Source organism: Phaethon lepturus, unplaced genomic scaffold, assembly GCF_000687285.1.
Source record: "Phaethon lepturus isolate BGI_N335 unplaced genomic scaffold, ASM68728v1 scaffold20056, whole genome shotgun sequence".
NCBI lineage: Eukaryota > Metazoa > Chordata > Aves > Phaethontiformes > Phaethontidae > Phaethon > Phaethon lepturus.
Genome location: NW_010548513.1, coordinates 69,576 through 91,115, shown reverse-complemented (window position 1 = coordinate 91,115; position 21,540 = coordinate 69,576). Strand labels below are relative to the sequence as shown.

The following is a 21,540-nucleotide window of genomic DNA, read 5'->3' as shown; positions in this document are numbered from 1 at the left end:
AAAATGTGTAAAGACTGTAGGGAACAGAAGGAATCTATACAGGATATGCAGCAAGTGTGAAGAATTATCTTTGTCCATGTTTAATCACTTCCTCTGATGCCCACTGGAAAAAAAAGCACCATAATTTTTAGACACATTATTCACATTGCTTAGCAGTTGTTATATTCAGGGAAATGTAGTCAGAGAGATGCTTACATCATTTATTTTTATGATTTGACTGCTATAGTTTGTTATTTAAGGTGCTGCCTTATACATGGTATTTTGCAGATTATTGTTGAGAAAAGCAGTACTCGGAAAGACAAAGCTTCATTACAGTGACATGTTAAATGATTGTGATGTGGGAAGAAGGCCATTAGGCTTTCAGCGCCGTCATATATTACAGTGAGGGTAGCAGTGGTCGATGAGCAGCATTTTCAAAAATCTTTTAGAAAAGTGCTCATATTCCTAGAAGTAACTTTAAAAATCTCACTCATGCTTATATTCACTGAGTTGACCTGAGAGCTGTATCCTGGGTATGCAAGCCTCCTCGGGGATTCAGAGGGTCCATGTTGTAGATCCATCCACCCAAGATGGCCCGGGTACCCAGCTGGGAGATCTGAGGAACAGCCAGATGAAAGCTGTCCTCCCCCAGCCAGGCCGGAGGGGAGGAAGAGGAGGAGCAGAAGGCAGTTACATATTGATCTTGACATCAGGCAGGGAAAATCTCCTTTATAAAGACGTTTTCCTGGGGCGGTTCCAGTTTACGGCCAGGTGAAAAGTATGACAATAACCTATTTTGTGCCATTGACGTGATATTTAAGCCCCATTCTGGATTACCAAAGATTCTGAGCGTTTATGCACCGTATAAATGAGGTGGGTTAGTAAGTACAAAGTGAAACCTGACAGATTTCAGGAGAAAACTGAACCTTGAAATCCTGGCAGTTATATAGTCCCTCCCAAGCTACACTGATTATTTTCTGCTCCCATTCCTTTTTTGAGAATTACACTCAGCCCATCAAGGTTGGGCCATATACCAGCACTGTCACTTCAACATTTTCAAAGCTACTGCTTGCCCAGTTTCTGACTAACTGTGCATGCGTCCCCCGGACTTTTTCTGGTGGGTTGAGGAGTGTTCTTGGTGCTCTGGCTCCCTCCCCTTGACTCTTCTCATCTCTGTGTGTGTGTGATTGCAGGTCCATGGTTGCAGACCATTCAGGATGCTGGTGTGAATGAGCAGTGCAGCAACATCCTCAACAACAAGCGGTTTATGCTGGACATGTTGTATGCGCATAACAAAAAGCCCAAGGATGAAGAGGAGAAGGAGCTGGAGGCGAAAGAGGAAAAGAAGGAGACGGAGGAAAGCGAGGAGTCACTCACTAGCCTAGCCAGTAGGATCTCTATCCTTCAGGCCACAAAGCAGGCCAAAGATGAAAGTGTCAAAAAGATGGAGATCGGAAACCTGGACAACCAAGGCAGCGTGAAAGCCTTTGCAGAAAAATTCAACAGTGGTGAGCTGGCCAAGGGGACAGCCGTGCCCGAAGATGAAATCAGTGAACAGGTCCCCGAGAAGACACCAGCACAGCCAAAGAAGGAATCTGACTACATCTGGGATCAGCTCATGGCTAACCCTAGAGAACTTAAAATCAAAGACATGGATTTTACAGACTTGGGGGAGGAGGATGATGTAGATGTGTTGGACATGGATATGGGTCCCGGGGACTCCCTTGTTCCCCCTCCTCCACCTCCACCTTCTTTTCTGGGTTTGCCTCCTCCACCACCTCCCCCGCTGTTTGGATGTCCGCCTCCACCTCCACCCTCTGCTAATTTATTGGCTCCTCCTCCGCTGTTCAGCACTGCTCAGGGTTTAGGGTCACCCCAGGTTTCTAGGGGTCAGCCAGCATTTATAAAAAAGAAGAAAACCATCCGTCTGTTCTGGAACGAGGTACGGCCATTTGAGTGGCAGTGTAAAAACAACAAACGCTGCAGAGAATTCCTGTGGTCGAAACTGGAACCCATTAAGGTGGACACTTCCAAACTGGAGCATCTCTTTGAGTCTAAATCCAAGGAACTGCCTGTCACAAAGGTACAACTTGTATTCAGCTTGCTATTACTTTGCTATTGTATTGGTATTCATTCTGAGTTAGATCCAGGTGATTTATGTTGTTTATATGAAAATGCTGGATGTGTTTCTAGCTTGGCCAATGACGGAAGATATTCCATGGCCCGAAACTAGGAGGTGAGGCTAGGATGGTGTACGTGCCAAGCTGCTCTCTTGTCTGAGGTCTACCGGTTTGGGGATATCACTTCAGGTGTGGAATACCAACAAATTTTACATTAGGTTGTTTGTAGCTGAGTGCCAAAGTGGGTATTGAAATCTGAAATATATTCTGTTACATTCTTATAAAAGTCACAGCATGATGATTCATATCTGTGTATTTGACAGTTCTTCACTTGGTAACATCTTCCTAATCATCATGTAGAAAGGTTAGAATATCAAACTGGATCTGCCGCAAAAAGCCTACACATGTGCTTTTTTCTGAAGGATTGGTTTATCAGCTGGACCGAGTTTACAGCTGAACTCTGCAGGGGTGTTGGTGTTTTGTTTTACACTGGTGAACAGGCCTATTTTACATCCTTAATTTGTACAATGTGGCTATCCAAATTTTAGGATAGAAGCTGTCGCAGGAAATACCTCTGTAGCTAGGATTCCCTCTTCCTTAGGAGCAATGTTATAAAATAAATAAAATAAAAGGCTGGTGACACGGCTGTTTAACATTAGACTCAACAACAAAGGGAAGTCTTTTATAGTTAAATTTAGTAGGAATTTGAAGTAGCATTTAAAAAGTTATTAGCTCAAACATTTGTTTTTCATGGCTACATAAACTCTTTTTCTTCCAAGCAGAATAATTGGTATCAGGGAAACAATGTTTTTTTCCAGTCAAAATGCTAGTAAAAGATGTCCATCTGTCTTACTTAAAATAAATACATCGCTTGTATGTTTTCTATGTATGCCTATGTGTTTTATAATGACATAAAAACCAGTCAGTACCTTGAATATTCTACTTCTCTTTGGTTGGCAAAACTTGTTATCTGTATTCGGTATCGTATGTATTATTGTTGGCTCTTAATCTGGGGAAACTGCATGTCTCACGGTAAAAGTTCTGCGTGTCACTTGTCTGAGTTATTAACTCAAAATTTTCTAATAGTCGCTCTTGATCTTCTTGGCCAAGTGGAAACATTGCAATTTAAACGACCAAGCCCCTCACTAAGTACCTAGCAAACAACAGGTACATAAATGCATGGCTCACATAGATCCTGCCATCGCTGTTCTTAGCTGAATTTTTTGTGACACAGATGCATGTAGATCTGAAACGTATGGCGTAGCAGCTCTAAAAACATATTCAGCTGATCATTCATTTGGACGATGCTGAGATTAATTTCTCTCTCTAATTCTTTTTCTGCTGAGGAAGGAATTCTGGTGACGTCGTGGTGTGTTACTCCTCATCTCTCTCCCTGTAAATACAAATCTGCCACAGATGGTTCGTAGATGGAAGGAATGAGAGCATTTTCTTAGATTCATAAAACATTTAATTCCTCAAATTGAATGTGGAATTATGACATATTTGCCATTTCCAAACTTTAGCTTTGTGCTAAATGCCAGTATTGTAATGGATCAGTCTGGCTGATTTGTAATCTTTTATTCTCACACAAAATTTTTGATAAAATGTTAAATTGTTGGAATTCTGACTTGTTTACTTTTCCAGTCATTTGCCGTACACATTCCCAAACTACCTTTGGCCATTTTCGCCCACCTCCCCTCATGCTTGCTTCCCAAACGGGCCTGGGCTGCCTGGTGCTTTGGCACAGCTTTTGGCTAGAAGATGAGTGAGCAGGTTTCTTTGAAATTAGTGCAAGTCTGTGGAATGATTTAGGTGACTGCTTTCCTCTTGGAGACTAATGACGGCTCTCTGCATGAGTTTTGGCTCTCTTTCCACCCTGTCCCATAACACAGACATAGAAGTCTCATTGTCTCTGTAGAGAAGACAATGGTGACCAAGGGTTACCATAGTGGCGGTCTGCTCAGACTTCTGAGACTCCTGCGTGATTTTAGTGAACACCAACAAATCTTCCAGGGTAGGAGATGGTCCTTAGATCAAGTGAGAGTGGGAATAATTAAGCAGACCACTGAATCTGTAAAAGACTTGAGGTTTGGTACAAAGATTGCACTGAAATGAGGATACCTCTCGCTTTTTCCAGACTGCTTGGTTTATTTCCAGGGAGTACGTTCTCCGTTGTGTCTAGTTTCTCGTGTCCAATGGCTGCAATCCAAAACAGGTTTATTCTATAATATCGTAAAGTCTGACTCACAGCTCAGTTGGTTCAGCTGAAAAAAAGGAGCGCAGAGTAACAAATCAAAAGTCAAATCTCCAGGTTTCATAGCAATAGATGGAAGCAGGTGCATGGAAAAGGACCAGTCCAGAAAAGGATGAGAGGAAAAGCAAAGTCAGGCTGTCTAGGGGTATGCATATGCTCTTTCATACAGCTGTAACCAATTTTACTCCAGTTTCTAATCCTTCACTGTGCTTTCCACAACACACAGCTATAAACAGCTACTTCCTGGCTCATAAGAAGTTTTTCATTAAACACAATATACTGCAATAAAATACAGTGGATTTTAAATTGTAGGATATAATATGTGAGTTGGTGGTGGGGAGGCTGGGAGGTGAGATTCTTGATTTTAGGAAAATTTATGCCACCTGGACAGCTCACACATTGATTATAGTTAGTGGAGCACCTTTAGTTGCAGAGTGTTTATTTTCTGGAATAGAAGATCACGACATTCTGTTTGCAAATAGAGAGTGATCAGGTAACCCCTCCAAGCCTGTCTAGAATTTCTTTCCTTCTCACTCCGCCAAACAAAGCAGGTATTTTTGCAAAGTACTTTGAAATATTTATTTTTCTGTGAAGAGAAATGAAAACACATAGACACTACTGAATCAAACGGTGTGTTCAGCCCTTCTGCCATCTGCTTGGTTCTGTGTGCCATTTGGAAGTATTATTTTGCTGATTCATCTATACCCCGTGGGACATAGTGATCCACCATGTGCCTACAGACATGAAAACTAGTAGGTGTGAAAAATTAGGGAACGTGTTTTCACATTCATCAGACTACACATCATCTTCTGTGGGATGGTAACAGTTTTTGCTTAACCTCTCTTGACTACCCAGCCTTCAATAGAGGCAACAGAATCTGGCCAGTAAGGTCTTGTAAAGATCTAAATTCACTGCAGTTGTTAATACATTGCAGGAATGTTTGTTTCCCACAAATTATACCACCTGATGTATTTTGTAATTAATTTTGTATTTACATTTAATAATATAATATTCAGCAGTTCAGGGCTTACGTTACATACTGACACATTAAAATATAAAATGAGGTGCACTAGTGCACTGTTCTCTCAAGCATTTGAAGTTGTTCTCTGTTAATGAACTTATAAAACAGAGTCTGAAGTCACCTAATACTGTAATAGAAGTTAATAGTTGTAGCTTATTTTAACAGTCAGACACTTACACATGTGCAATTTCATTGCAGACAAAAAGGAATTCTTTTCCTAGCGGTAGGGTAATAAAGTTCATAGTAGTAAAATCTTTCTCTTTTCTTCATCCTTTTATTTATGTGGAAAGGATTTCTTTGTAACGCAGCCATCATCCCCAGTACGGATTTAAACCCTCTTCTGCCCCTGTTTTTGAAAAGAGTTACTTACCCCAAATTTTTACACCCCATATGCAGTTATAGCTCTGGAAAATACCTACGTGCTTACATCCCCTATACAGTTCGTCTGTCTTTCATAACTCATTGCTAGGGAGCGAGCGAACTGTTGCAATCGCAGCCATCCCAGTGGTTAGCATCATATGTCCCCCAAATGAGTATGTCTCTCTTGTCAAACTTAGGAGCCTAAAAACAGAGCTGCAGATCTGAGGCTTACTTACCCATACCGCATGTGGGAAGCCTAAACTTAACTCCTTTCCCCCAGCCTTTTTCCTTCTGCATAAATTCTCTGGAGCTGTGTAATTCTGTACAGCGAAGGACAAGGTACAAAGTGGTGGTTTAAAAAAGGCTTAGTGCGATACAGACTCAAGAGGAAGCAGCCTCTGGTGAACCCGGCTTGTTTTTATGTGGTCTTGGCCACTAACTGTGGTCCTGAAAATGTGATTAATGGCCCTGGAAGTAAGAAAGACTGCTTTAAAGGAGAAGACTCTCTAACTCAAAGAAGTACTTTGAGGACTCTCTTACTCAAAGAAGGGAAAGTTCAAGAAGACTTCAGGGATGCTTTTAAGGTGTTAAGTAGGCAGCAGTTCTGACAGAGCAGACATATAAAAGTTGAAAACAAATGTTATCTTTGCTCTCCTAAAATTTATCCTGCTTGCCACAAAAGTGTGGTTCCTTTTCAAGTTTTAAAACAACAACCCTCTCGTTCCTATCACAGTTGCATCATACCACGGTAATCACGTCGGTATGATGGAAGGGCTGTGGTGCTACACACGTGCTGGGCAGGCTGCTGGGACCGATGGCATGCTCCCGTGCAGGCAAGGAGCTGAGCTATGCCTGTGCTATGCCTATACATCCCTGCAAAGTGCTGTAGCTGCATTCACATTATGGGCTGACCCGCAGCCAGAGGTACTTTGATAAATTCATGGTTATTAATTTAGACAGTTTGTCCAACACAGAATCAGCATGGAGACCTGGCAGTAGGGCATTTTTTGACTCTGTGGTGCAGACCCAAAGGAAGTGGAGAACGAAGCTTCGTGATCTAAAAAGCAATCCTGAGCGCAGATGGAGACTGGAGCAGTAAGAGTCTCCTCCTGGGCCTCCCCCAAATCCACAAGAGTGGCAAGAGGCACTACTGCTGTAGACAACACAGATGATTCTCTGTTCTGGAGAGTCGTACGGGCTGCCACGTTGCAGCCTGGAGAGGAGGATTCCTGAGTCTCCCTCTTCGCCCCTTTGAGGCGCATCTGTGCTGGGGCTGCTGCTGCCAGAGCCGCTAACCCCAGTCCAGGTAACAGGCTCTACTCACGCCTCTGCAGCCTGTGCCTTGCTGAAACACGGGCTTATACACAGCGAAGCATTTCTGTGCTTGCTTGCATCAATGTGCTGGTTTTCTCCCTACGCGCCTGTGTTTGACAGCATCCCTCAGCCCGTCTCTGATAGGGCAAAGGAAGGGGAAACGGAGAAAACGTGTTTCCAAAGTTCATGTCTGTGCAGAGGGAGGAAAAATCCCTGTGTATGAGGAACAGACTGAAATATAGCATATGTAGCTGCCAAAGAGACATCTTCTGGCATGGGACAATGAGAGAATGAGTTGCATGCTGGGGCTTAAAAGCAAAGAGCACATTCAACACGGTATTATACCATATAAATGGTTTATGAGTCACCTTGCCTAGTTGGTTCACATTTTGCCACTACGAGGATGGGGGGAGAGAGGAAGAAATTTCTTGGGTCTTTTCTAGAATGGAATTTAAAGCATATGTTGTTAGTTCTTTGTGCTTTCGTTATTATTTATACTATAGTTTATGCTGGAGGTAAGATCCAAAGATTATGTCTAGTATCAAAAATAACTCAAAAGCAGAAAGGTTGAAGTTGTTCTGCACCTGTGAAAGGCTTGACAGATGTCTCGTGAGCAGCAAGGTAGAATGCCCTTCCTCTGACAGCCAGAGGTCAGAAAACCATGCCAGTGCCTCCAAAAAGGCCTACAGCTTCTTTTCCAGTGCCTGAGGTGTATTCATAACACAGGAGAGTGCTGGCAGGCAAGTGGAGAGCACTCTGTCCGTTTCCCAGCCAGCCACGCGGGCAAGAGAGGGTCAGTGGCCGCTCTGGGTTGACGCATCCAAGGGGGAATTGAGCCCCAGAGCCCATCAGCTGCCTGGCTGCTGCCCCGCCGTCCCTGCGCCAGCCGGTCCCGCCGCATGGCAGAGCTCTCGCCCAGCAGAGACAGCTTCAGGCTTTTTTCAGCCTGACTCCTGGCCTGAACTGCAGTGTTCCTGGGGACTCCTCTGTCTCAGGCTAGCTCGGGTTTGCACGGCATCTGAGACTGCATTCAGCTCTCTGGTTAAACCCTGGCAGCTCATGCCGATACCAGCAAGGATGTGGCAGAAGAATTCAGCTTTTTTGGATGACTATAAATGCATTAGATTTACAGTTGGTGTCAGCACCCTTGAGTAGGGGAAGTCATTAGTGAAAGGAGTGACTTTTTCTTTATAAAACAGGCTGGAGGAATAATATTCTTGTTCTCTTCTTTACCAAGAAAACTGCTGCAGATGGGAAGCGACAGGAGATCATTGTATTGGACTCAAAACGAAGCAATGCTATTAATATTGGCTTGACTGTGTTGCCCCCTCCCCGGACTATCAAGACTGCTATTTTGAACTTCGACGAATATGCCTTAAACAAGGAAGGAATAGAGGTAAGAAAGAGTAGTTGATGTCTTCAAGTCTGCATTTTCAGTGTTTCCTTTCTTTTCGATGTTGCACATGGTACAGGCCATACTTTTCATGGAATAGGGAAAAGGAGATGTATTATATCATGACTGAGAGTTGAAACTTGTCAGGTCGATGTAATGTGCTCAGAAGCATGTAGTATTCACCTGAGGTTGGGCATGCTCAGTAAATGTGGACTTCTCTGCTTTGTTTGTGTAACGATGGTGTTAATTCCTGTCACGATTGTCAGAGTATGACCTGTTCCTCTGGAGCTTGACTGAAATATTGTGAGCAGCAAGAATAGGCAGTGAGTTACCAGGGCTGATGCAACTGGTACAGAGTTTAATAAAGTTCATGCCCAGCTAGCTGCTGGAATCATTCTAGATTGTATATCTAATGGAAAACAAATACAGTGACTAGTTCTGCTCAAAATAGCATTTCTGTGTTATGTTGTTTGAAGAAAAGCAGTTGGTATAAAGATTACAGATGATGTAATTTTTACCATTACATGTTTGACTTTGCAGATATTCTTACCAAGATCCAAGATGAGCTCTGTTTATTATTTTTTTATCAAAACATTTTTCTTCTATGAAATGTAAAAGAAGCCTACTGCGCCCCTGGTTTTTTTCATTATGGTTGTATTCATTTCAAATTCCTTTTTTTTTTTGTTTTTTTAATAAGCCTATATTGCCTAATAAGTGTAATCTGCACAACTACAAATCTCAACCAGTGGCTGAGCTGCAGAGGTCATGTATTGATTCACAGTCACCTTTCAGTGGTCTGGCACCGTGTTTCATGATTTCCCCCTTTCCACTTTCACTGTGCTGACTACAGAAGAAAATGAGAAAAGCTGGCTGGAATGGAAATGGAGTTGCCAACAGTTACATGCAGAAGAAATACTTAAGGCAAAAGATCGTTCTAGCTAGAAAGCAAGGCCTGATTAATCCCTACTAGAACATAGTTTCTTCCCAAAACTGTACTACTTATTTGCTATATAAATACCTTACTCATATTATGAAGGTGACAAATCAGGCTAAAAAAGTAATTTTTCATTACCCAGCACATGTGCCCACCACTGCAGTTTGCAGTACTAAGCTTTAAAGTTTTGGAGAGAAGTACCCATCCAGCTAAGCCCAACGCACAGACTGCCGGTTAGATCTCAGTGTTGTAGGCAGCGTTTCCATACAAAGTCCAACACAAAATGGCTGACAAAGAAGTACACATCTTTATTATCTTCCATGTATCATCTCCTTTGGATTGTGTCCTTCTCCACTACACTTAACGGAAGTTCAGATGCTCTGCATAGCTCACCCTTTCCAGTGCCAACATTTGTAGCTGGACTGTCCATCTGTCAACCACCTGTGGTGTGCACAGTTGTGAGTGCCTTGTACCCCCACACCCTCCTTTGGGTGGCCTTTCCATTAACTGCCAGAAACCCATAATTTCATTTAAAATATATAAGCAGGTAGCTTTAAAAGTGAAGAATTCAGAAACCAGGAAATGATACACTGTTGATAAACTTTCCCAGTGCTAAAGAAAATGGGATTTCTGAGTTCTGTGTCTACAGCTTGCAGCTAAGGATGTGAGTAATCCTGATATGATCATTCATATATTTAAAATTAAGAGAAAGGAAATAATCCGAATATGAGCCAGCAGTGTGCCCAGGTGGCCAAGAAGGCCAACAGCATCCTGGCCTGTATCAGCAATAGTGTGGCCAGCAGGAGTAGGGAAGTGATCGTGCCCCCATACTCGGCACCGGCGAGGCCGCACCTCGAATCCTGTGTTCAGTTTTGGGCCCCTCACTACAAGAAGGATGTTGAGGTGCTCAAGCATGTCCAGAGAAGGGCAACGAAGTTGGTGAGGGGTCTAGAGAACAAGTCTGATGAGGAGATGCTGAGGGAACTGGGGTTGTCCAGTCTGGAGAAAAGGAGGCTGAGGGGAGACGTTATCGCTCTCTACAACTACCTGAAAGGGGGTTGTGGTGAGGTGGGTGTTGGTCTCTTTTCCCAAGTAACAAGTGATAGGATGAAACAACCTCAAGTTGCACCAGGGGAGGATTAGATTGGATATTAGGAAAAATTTCTTCACTGAGAGGGTGGTCAGGCATTGGAACAGGCTGCCCAGGGAAGTGGTTGAGTCACCATCCCTGGAGGTATTTAAAAGACATGTAGATGTGGTGCTTAGGGATGTGGTTTAGTGGTGGACTTGGCAGTGCTAGGGTAATGGTTGGACTCAATGATCTGAAAGGTCTTTTCCAACCTAAATGATTCTATGGAGCAGAGTCCAAGTACTTTGCACTTTGAGGGATGAAGCCTTTATTGGTTGGGAAGGATGATGTTCATGGAGAAAAGAGCTTTTTTTTTTTCCTCTATGTTCCGTATATGTTTACTCCTTATCAGGCAAAACCCTGCACTGAATTCAGATTCCCCACTCCTCAGTTTACAGATTTTTCTTATAGCACATTGTTACAGTCAGACAAACGTTTATAGCAAGATAGAGGGCTGCATTAAGCTATGCAGCATTGGCCAAGAGGTGCAGCGAGAGATACAGAAATGCATCATTGTGAGTCCCACTGTTTTCAGCAGAGCCCTGCCTCAGTTTTCCATGCTGCCCCTTTGATCTACAGTGCAGACAAGCTTTGTTTCCCGTTCCTCTTTTCTGTATCCATCTGTTCACTGGCTTTAGCCTTAGAGTTACCTTAGAGGGAACAGGCATTGTCTTTTCGGTCTAGATTTTTAGAAAGTTTTCTGATTCATATCTACAGTTCCTAAATACTAGGAAATAACTGGTAGTGATGATGAATGAATCAGTAATAGTGGAAACATCAGCTTCATTTATATAAAAATGCAGAGAATAAAGCAAATTATGTGCTATATAATATACTTTATAGGTGATCTATGGGTTGAGTAAGACATAGAATGGAAAAAAATTATGCAATTGGTCTAATTAAAAAAATGCATCACAGTGGATACTCAAAAGCCTTTCTGCTTAGTTAATTGTCTAGAAGAGATATCACAGCTAGTAAGCAGAAGAGAGAGGTTTAAGGAGATCAGGAGAAGGGATGTGATGTGTGCAGTGAGGACATAACATTCACTGATAAAATTTCAAAGTGTATATAATTTAGGATCATTTTCAGCTTTTAGAGGATCCAGCACGGAGCAGGGCACAAACACAGTATAAAGTTACCCAAACCATCCGTTGACTTGGCTGTGAACTCTGTGCTGTGACCCTTGCTGAGGAGCATCATCACTGTCATGTCAGTGTGCACGTGGCTTTAGTTCTGCACTTTGGTGGATAAGTTCGGATTAAATGGTATCTTAAAACTGACCTTGGCAATTCCTTTAAGGACAGTGGACTAAAGTAGTGCTGACAGTAGTGCTAGCAACAAAGCAGTTGATGCAGTGGGATGCAGGCTCCAAGTTTGTGATAGCCCAACTCATCATCAAGTTCATCGTGACCCAGTAAACCTTCCACTACTGTCTTATATTCTGCTGAATGCTGCTTTGCTTGTGCCATTTAACTCTTGTTAGTAATCCATACTTTGCCTTTTAACTTCAAATGTGTAACTACGGAGAAAAAAATCTCCAGGTATTTTAAAGCTCCCTATACCTAAGTATGTTGCATATTTTAAGCCACGTGTTTGAAGTGGTTACGTACTCCTGAGCTGTGGAAAAGCGCAGAAAATGGGGCATGGTGCTAGAAAGACAGACATAGTCCATTTAGTATGCAGAGCAGGCGCTGTTAGAAGCGTATTTTTAAAAGAAGGCACAATGTGTGTCTGCAAGCATGAATCAGTCCAACTAAAAAAAATTTTTGCCACCTTATGTTTGCCAAAGTGGTGGTGTTTTCCTTTCTTTGAAAGCTTGGCATTTATTGTGTTCAAACAACTTGGAGCTCACTGCAGGATAAAGAGCTGCCTGCTCAACATGGATGAGGGCTTTGTATGAGCTAAGCAAAAGAGGCGAGCTTAAAATCCTGGCACCTAATTTTAATGAAGTGTATCATGGGTAACGGCAAGAATAGAGTCCACCAAACCAGTCCTTGGTGCTTGTCTTTAATAAAGGAAATGAGTGAGTCCCTCTGTAAAGTGCTACTCAGTAAGGGAATGTTGATCGAAATCAAATTATACCAAAGAGTATGATTAATTTAGCAGAGTAAATTTGGGGTAATGATATGAGGAAGTTAAGGTGGGTTACTTCATGCTTTACAATATAGGTTTGTGATGCTACACAATATTGCATTGCATTGGTAGGTATAGCTTTTAATAAAACTATTTGAAATGAAAAAACTCTGCAAGTATGCTAGGCCCTCCATACCCACATTTGTTAAGTATTTTGAAGTCCATGTGTCTGGAGTGGCTACGTAGCCCTGAGATGTAAAAACGGGTAAGAAATTAAAGTCTGGTGTATAAAAAGTCAGATGGTGACCTGTATAAACAAAAACCAAAATTTGATTTTTGGAAACATCAAGGTATTTAAGTTTTTGTTCTGATAGCTGCTGCGGTACCTTGGCATTTGCAGTTTCCAGTTTGTTTAGCTAATGCTTTGAAAAAGTGTGATGGGATGTTTCAAATTACGCTAGCTCGCGTGACCTGGAAGGACACCTCTTTTCACAAGTCTAGACAGAAGAGAAAACGGACTCAATGGTGCCTTGTTGACCATATGCCCACGGTCAGCGTATCACCGCCCTAATGATTTTCAGACTTCATCTAAATAAAAAAAACCTATGCTTTCGCTCCTTGCAGCAACCAAAACATCTTCTCCAGTTTCTGTGACCAGCAATGGCACGTTCATGCATTGCAGTAGAGAGCTGAAGAAGTAGAGCCGTCTGACAGAGGCAGCAGCTCTCGGTTCCCGATTTACAGAGATGACTGTCAGCATTTTAGATGTAGTTCCCTTCTCAGAATTGGATCATTTTTGGAAGAGTTGAAATAAAATTACTGCGGCCGGCTTCACTTACTGTGGAGTCCTGACCTTCATATGCTTTTATATTTTGTTAGAGTTGCTGCAGGTAATGCAAACCACTGATGTGCCTCGTCAATACCTGCCTGGAAGGCTGAAGTGTGAGAGCCTTCTTGGAGCTGAATTCTCTGCTGAGGCCTGTCAAATATCCGATGAAATACCCACTAATGTGTATTTGGTTATGCAGCTTACGGTTTTGTGGGCCTCAAGCCACAGAAAGCTTTTCACCCAACGACAAACAGATACTTAGTTTACTAATTTTTTTCACATTCCTGTTTGCCTGGTAAAATCAGCTTGAAACCAAATATGAAAGTCAAGGCACCCCTGCATCCTCATCATCACTGAGAAGCTCCATTATCTCTTGAAAGGGGTAACTTAAGCACCTAATTTCTGCAGAGGCTCCGGGCTATTCGCAGTCTGTGGTTCGTTGCTTCCTTGTGTCCCACACTGAGGCTGGTAACCCTCAGGCATATGGGGCTTCTAAATTTTGGCCTGGGAGCCTTGTAAGGCTTTCTTCTTAGACGTGTTTGGAGATCATACATCAGGATGGCTGAGTCCAGGAAATAAATAGTTTGATCCTTTCGCTCAAAGTTCAAGCAAGGGGCTGGGTCCAGTAGTCCAAGAGCAGGATAATTAGGATCCGTTATCTCATGCGAACAGGATCGCCAAAAATGACTTCCTTTTTCTCCATGAAAAGATTTGTGCACTGGTTTTCCTCAGAATGTTAGTCTCTGGCCCACACAGTTGCGTGAGTACGCGTGGAGGTGAAATATGTGTATCACACGTTTTAGAGGGTATGAGCATAGGGCGTGTTGATAATCAGTTCTTCTTTAATCGACCTGAAGAGTGCCATACTTGGGAGAGCGATAGGAACTAACAATTAGATTCAAAGCTATTTGTGATTTAGTGGTCACATCAAGTGGCAGTAACCTTCTGCCCTGTTGTGTTTTTATGCTACTTTTACTGTCAGTGCTGCTTAAAATAATAAAAATAAAAAAAATAATAATAACCTGGCAGATGGTGTACTCATCGGTTTCCAGCGCTGAACAAATGGCTCAAATTAGTCAGAGAGTGGACATGAAGAATAGGAGCATTTTACCACTTGCTCGGGGGCACACCAAGGATGATGACCAGCAGGATCAGAATTATTTGCCCAAGCAGGTTGGAAGTGCCGACGAGTAAGCCGCAGTTACGGGGGCAGTTGCACCCTGGATGGCGTGAGACCTGCCAGCAGCTCCGGTCCCACCGAGGCAGGACTTTCCGCAGCAGGGGTGATCCCCGGCAGCTGGCACCGCGAGTGCAGGCTCCTTCGCTCGGCGTTCGTTTCACGTGCGCCGGTGGGTGCGCAGCGCAGCAGCCTGGCAGTACGTGGGCTCGAATGCTTTTTGTCAGCGTCGTCAGGCTTGCGGTGTTTACATGAAGCTCAAGGAGGAGGAGAGTCCCTTTGGAAATGAAGCTTACTGTTTCGTTGCTCTCTTTAAAATGCCCAAAAGCAGTGCAGAATCTCTGGAGTGAGGGCCCTGCACCACCACAAAATACTTGTGGGATCCCTGGGTCGCTGCCAAAAGCCCTAAATATTTGTAGGAGGCAATTGAGGATACTGCTGAAGTGTTAGCCTTCAAAAATGCATCAGAAGCGTTTTTACATCCATCACACGGCTACTGCTAAACTCTCCATGTATGGGTGTTCAGATGATCCCGTTTGCAAGCTGCCCTGGCTCAGCGGAGAGGGTGTTGGCTTCTTGTTGTTGAAGAGAGGACTAGGCACTAGGAGGCCTGACTTCTTCAAAGGACGCTCTGCCAAACATCTCTTACGGGTTTCAGACTCGGTCTCTCTTTTTTTTATTTAGATGAGTATTGGTTAAGCACTGAGAAATGCCCTGAAGCAGCTACTTATAAATCTCTAGCTTGATGTTAGGTATGACCTAAGTTACAGATTTCAGCGTGTGTGGGTGGATGGATGGATAGCACATCTCAAAATCAGTACACAAATGCTATCAGTTGGAACAGGTGTACATCAGAATATTTTCCAAATAGTCATTGACAGGGGAAGGGAAAGTGCCACAGTGTATTGAGGGATTTCCCTCCTCTTTTTTTTCCTTAGGATATCAATTTATTAAGGTAGAAGCTTGTAGTGTCCAAGCAAGGAGGCTTTTTTTTTTTTTTTTAGCTGAAAGGCAGAGCCAACATCAACAGGAAGAAATGCTTCTCTATTTATGTTTATGGAAGTCAGCATAAGAAGATGGACAGCAATACAAATGCTGTGGCTGAAATTAAATAAGTCCCAGTTCAAGAAATTGAACATTATTTGCTTGCTTAACTCTTGTTCTTTGCCTGATTGACCAGAAAAAGTCCCTTGCTCTCCACGCTTAGCTCCAGCGCTATACAAGGAGCCAGATGAATTATCGGTACTGGAAGGGGGTAGTTGTGCTACTTTGATGAATTGGCTATGTCCAGCGCTGGAACAAGGCTGTAGTTTGGATTGGCAGGTCTGATAGCTCTTTGGCTGTGTTTGTATTACCCTCTCCTCCCCTCCAAAACAGGCTCTATCATTATAGAAGGCTACAGCAAAAACATGTCATTCCTCAGATGAATAAACATAAGTTGTGTTGAAGATCTACTGCTTTTTTTTTAATAAGGCCTTGATCAGCAGGATAAAGACCTCAACTTATCTGATGCCTTTATGTTGTCTTGCTTTTCTTTTTCATTTTAAAATGCATTTATTATGTTAAAAACTAATTAAGAAGCAATACTTTAGAGAGCAATACTTTGAGAAGGAAAGATGCCACATGTGAACAGGCATGTAAAATCCAAGAATTAAAGGAAAAATATAAATGTTTTCAGCCATACTGACAGCAGTAACTGAAATTATTGAGATCCTTTTTCACTGATATTTTAGACTCTTGAGATCAAAAGAGAAAAAGCTCATAAGTTATGCAATGCAAAATACAACTTTAAATTCAATGCATGTTCGTTGGGAAGTTGTCCTCAGTTCGGGTGAAATTTTTGGGAGTGACCTGATAAGCTGCAATAGTTGTCATGTTTCATAAAAACCAAAACAGACTTAACAAAAAATAGTAAGTTATAAGAACAGCAAGGGGCAGGAGTTCTCAAGTTATTCCTGTATACCTACAAGTGCACTGGAAGATACATAGTTGTTGAGGCTAAAAGGGACCTGCTGTCTAATCTGACCTGCTGTAAATCACAGGCCAAAAGATTTCACTCATTCTACCCTCACGTCCATATGTAATTTGCAGAAAGGTGGCCAGTTTTGGTTTAAAGATATGAAAGCTGAGGAGAGCGGTCGTAACCAGTCTCCCATGTGTCTCCTTCAGTGTTTCATCCCATGATTAACCATAGCTACTGAGTACAAGTTTTTAAAAAAAGTGGTTTAATACAGCTGTGTTTTTCAACAAACTGCAGATGCTTGAGATGCAGGCCTTGTTTTGCTTTCTTGTGCAGTGGGTGAGTTCTTGGTTACTACAGTGCTGTCCTAATTTACCAGCTGGGGACTTGAGGACTTCGGCTGTTGCTGCTGTGAAATCACCCAGTGCCCATCCCGTGCGCCTCGCTCGGCCCCGCCGCTGACGCCTGCCTTTTGTCTCCCTTTCCAGAAAATCCTGACCATGATCCCAACCGAGGAGGAGAAGCAGAAGATCCAAGAGGCGCAGCTGGCGAACCCCGATGTCCCCCTGGGCAGCGCCGAGCAGTTCCTTCTCACCCTCTCCTCCATCAGCGAACTCTCTGCCAGGCTCCAGCTCTGGGCTTTCAAAATGGACTACGAGATAGTGGAAAAGGTGAGGGGAAAGCGGGGAGACAGGGGTGGAGACTATTCCGAGGCTTTGCTTAATCTTACCCTGACATTGTTATTATATGAGCGTGTATTTTGAGGAAATGGTAAATGGGTCGCTTTTGTTTCAGTGGCCAGCCAGGAAACAGCTATGATCCTTCATAATCTGTTCCTTCTATAAAAGAAAATTAGAGATTATGTCTTCCTTCCTCTAATTAGGCAGTAATGATATTGAAACAAAGAGGAGGGCTAAATCCTTACTACATCTTCTCCAGATGTTGTTATTCAGGAAATTCTTACTTCAGAGCAGTAAGAATCTTTCTTTGGATTAAGGTTGAATGAGGACTACAGTATTCAGCCTTACATCGTATGACAAGTATTGATCTTACATCCATTTGAACTAAGGAAAACACCATCCTTGACAGTTTGTTTTTGTTTATAACTCCCTTTCAAAGTTATAAACAAAAGATAAGACATCCGTCAGGGGTATTCTGTTCAGTTCAGTCACAGACAGTTGTTACCACCTTCTTCATGGGTGGCATTTATTCAGAGAACATTGTAATTGGGTTGTCTGTCATGAATGATGAATCACAGCCGAAAATTTAAAAAGGACAATGTATAACTTCCATGCATAGGTGACACAGAATGCACCTGTGTAGGTGATTTCAGCTACTTGCTGACTTTCACAAGCTCTTTCAGGAATCTCAGCACAGGAACCTTCTTCTGCACACTTCTGGTGCATACCCCATGCATTGCTCTTCAAGCAGCCCTCTCCTGTATATATTAATTTTGTATGTGTATCTGTGCACATATGTGTATATTAAAAAAATCAGTATAACTTTGTGTGATACAGATTCTGAGAAATGGGCCATGCTTCTGAAAATGCCCTATGTTTATCTAGCCATGGTTATTTAACAAGTTATACAACAGTGGATTGATTTGCAGATGATACTGTCAAGATTACTCAGCCTCTGCTTAATTTTCTTAGATTTTAGGAAATGCAATCACACTAATATTCAGGATTTTTTAATTGTGAGGTTTTGTCTTAGACATTTACATTTCTGACTTGTAAAACATAAAATACTTGTATCTGGTATGAATACTTTCTTGCCAGTTTTTGGGTTCTGGGTTTTTTTTTACTCAGGTGCGGTTATTTATTCTGCTTTGAAGTTACTATAAGGTTAAATTCTTCCTTTCATGTAAGCTGAGTTAGCTCTAGCTGTTAATCTATGGTTATACTTAGAATTTCTAGCTTCCTTTCAATCAAAAAGTAACATTTGAAGCACTGCTAAAAGCTGAATGAATTCTGATAGTTTTCCTGTTGCTTATACTATAATGTTTATGCCACAAAGTTAATGAAGTGAGAGCTAAAATCCATGTAGAATGGATGCTAGTATAAAATGTCTCAAACACCTAAATTACTCAAAGAAACAATAGCTGGAGTGAAGATAGGATCAATATTTCTATCCCTGTTGAAAGGTAGATAGGCCTAAGTACAGTACTTACCATAAAATGGTAGAGAAAATAACACATGTTAACTCTGATAAGAGGAGCATGTGATAAGAAGCCTAGCAGACAAGCATAGATATGACAGGTAGCTTGGGTCTTAGTTGGGTGAAGAGGAAGATACGGGATCAGACATCAGAGGTACAAGAGAGAGCGAGGAGTTGGGTCTCTCCAGTAACAGAAGGTTAAAGTCTGAGTTTAAGTTCCAGATGACCAATAAATACAAGCATTATTTAGACCAAGATAAGATACCACGAGCATATGATTATGATAATAAAAGAGTCCCATGACCTGCTAACATTCTTCTGTTCTTGAAACTGTGTTTTTGCAGAAGTCGCTCTGCAAATGGGCAAAACATTCATGAAACTTAGGTGCCAAATCACTTACCTCCACAGTTTTTGTCATTTTTTTGTCCAGCATTAGCTTGATTTTTTTAAAATTTATTTTAAAACTAGGAAAATTCATAACAGTTCAGAATGCACTCATATTATTTATCGAGTCACACATATATTTTATGTAAGAAATGAATGAACCTTACTATTATTTCCATGAGGCTGGAGGTTTTAGATGGTCCATGATATCAACAGTGTGAAATACCTGATTTGTTGATGTGAGGCTGGGGTTCTCATTCATGGGACTCTTTTGCTAATCAGCCGAGAACAGAGGTTTGCCTAAGTAGGTCTTAGGTCCATGACAATATGAAAGAAAAACAGCATGAAATTGTTCAAGAAAAGGGTTCATGTTTGTAGAAAAGCTTTCCAGGCACAATGAAGGAAGTAATCTTGCTTGGACTGAATTTAATTAACTAAAGCGAGTCAGGGTGCATTTGTAGGGAGCAGCCTCAGACTGTGAGGGGCTGAACTGGATGAATGAATACTCATTCTTTGCTATTTACAAAAAAATAATTATTCACCTTCAGAATGTTTTATTCACCTTCAGAATGTTTTAAATTAGCCTTTTAGGAATTTTTTAGCAGGTTGCAAATTGATACAAGAAAAATAGTTCAAAAGCCTGTGTTTACAGCAGCTGCAGAGCAGTTGATTCATCCCCATGATGCAGCAAGACAAACTAAATCAACCCTGACTTTAAAGCAATTCAAAGAATTCTGTGCAGCAGTTTATTGATTTTAGTTTAACTTGATAAAGTCTTGGATTATTTAGCACCTCTCCTCTGATGTATAAATTACTTGGCTCACTATACCATCTCTTAATTTGTCTCAATTTTGCCATATTATTTTCTTTTCAAGAGATTAATTGTTCTGTAGTGACTGTAAATGTATGTTTCCTTCACCCTTGTGCTCCTACATATAGTAAAATATCACTACAATTGTTGAATGACCATTGTATTTCTCCAAGAAAGTAAAGTTCTCAGCTATTTTGCCTCGGTCTAAAATAACAGCTTAATTTTGGTTTCTTGGCTCCTAAAGAGTGTAATAATTTGGCAAAAGAATGCTGCTCACGGATGCTGAGGATGGCATTTGGAGATAGAAACAATGAGAACTGTTACTGTGCATACAAAATAAATAATCCTGGGCATCACACAAAGACATAGAAATAAGCTCCATCAACTCAGTTACCCTTGCTCTCTTCCTTTGAACTCTCTGGTGTGGTTCATTTCCTGAGGTAATGGAACAGAATTTATGTTTTCAAGCCTTATCAGTTTACATACCTATACTCAGATAGCATGTGTGGATGGAAGATGCATTAAGTTAAACGATTAAAATGAGAACACTTGTAAAGCTTGATGTTTACAGTGGGTTTGTTGGGGTTTTTTTCATTTTTAAAGTCACACAAGCACAAAACCATATCTAAAACTCAGGAGGTGGCCATCATTTGAAGAAAGCTTTAGGGTCAGGCTGCAAATGTCAAGTCAGCCAGGGTTCTAACTTTTTTTTGTTTGTTTTTCAAAGATCAGAAAAAATAGATATAAGAAGCACTTTTTTATCAGTTGGGGCAGGGGGATGTTGATGCATCTAAGTCAAATGCAGCAGCCCTTTCTCTGATTCTCTGCCTCTTGTTTGGAATCACAGAATAATCCCCAGGACAAGTAAAGCTATTGCATACATAAAGAAGCAACATTAGGAAAGTATTTTATGGGGTTTTTTTGCTGTCCTTGCATGTGATTTACTAGCTGCAACATGGAAGAAAGCCAGCACACATGGCCAGTTTGCACTCTGCATAGATGCCAGTTCAGGAACTTTTTGCAGTAATTAATCTAAACCACAGAATCAAAAACTTAAAGCAGCTATAGCCAACTGCAGCCTTCACTTTCTTGTTTCTATTCTCATGGCAGGAAGTTGCAGAACCACTTCTAGACCTGAAGGAAGGAATGGACCAACTGGAGCACAATAAAACTTTGGGATTTATCCTGTCTACTTTACTAGCCATTGGGAACTTTCTGAACGGAACCAACGTAAGCCTGATGTGCCAGCATGTGCCCTGCAGTTTTTTCCTTTAAAAAACAGAAGTCAAAACCATTATGACAGTTGAAATCCAGTTTTTCTTTTGTACCAGAAAAGTAATTTAGAAAACAGGTCCTACTTTTTTATGTGTGTCAGGGTGCTCTTTGCCTCTTTCAGCATAACCTGAAGGAAATGTGGAGCTAAGCACTCTTCCAGTGTAACTCCCTTGAGTTTTAGTGTTGATGCTCCCCATTCAAATTGAGAGAACTGTGTCATGAGTTATTTCACTGCAGATGGACTGATTTCAGGCCTACTCTTCAGCAAGTTAAAAACAATTAAAAGCAATAAGTTTCTTCTCTTGTAGCATTCTTCTTCTTTCCCCTCTGCTCGTACTTGGTAATCATTTTTGTCTATTAAACTGCATGG

General features: G+C 41.7%; 1 protein-coding gene across 1 annotated transcript in view; it reads left to right on the top strand.

Annotated features, from left to right (window-relative positions):
- Nucleotides 1-21,540, top strand: part of FHOD3 (formin homology 2 domain containing 3) — a gene marked incomplete at its 5' end in the record, with an annotated part of 80,675 nt that overhangs the window by 17,999 nt on the left and 41,136 nt on the right. Inside the window, 4 exons of the mRNA XM_010289996.1 lie at nt 1,173-2,062; nt 8,286-8,444; nt 17,032-17,214; nt 21,006-21,125. Coding sequence (XP_010288298.1) covers nt 1,173-2,062; nt 8,286-8,444; nt 17,032-17,214; nt 21,006-21,125 — 1,352 coding nt within the window. The remainder of the gene's footprint in view (nt 1-1,172; nt 2,063-8,285; nt 8,445-17,031; nt 17,215-21,005; nt 21,126-21,540) is intronic.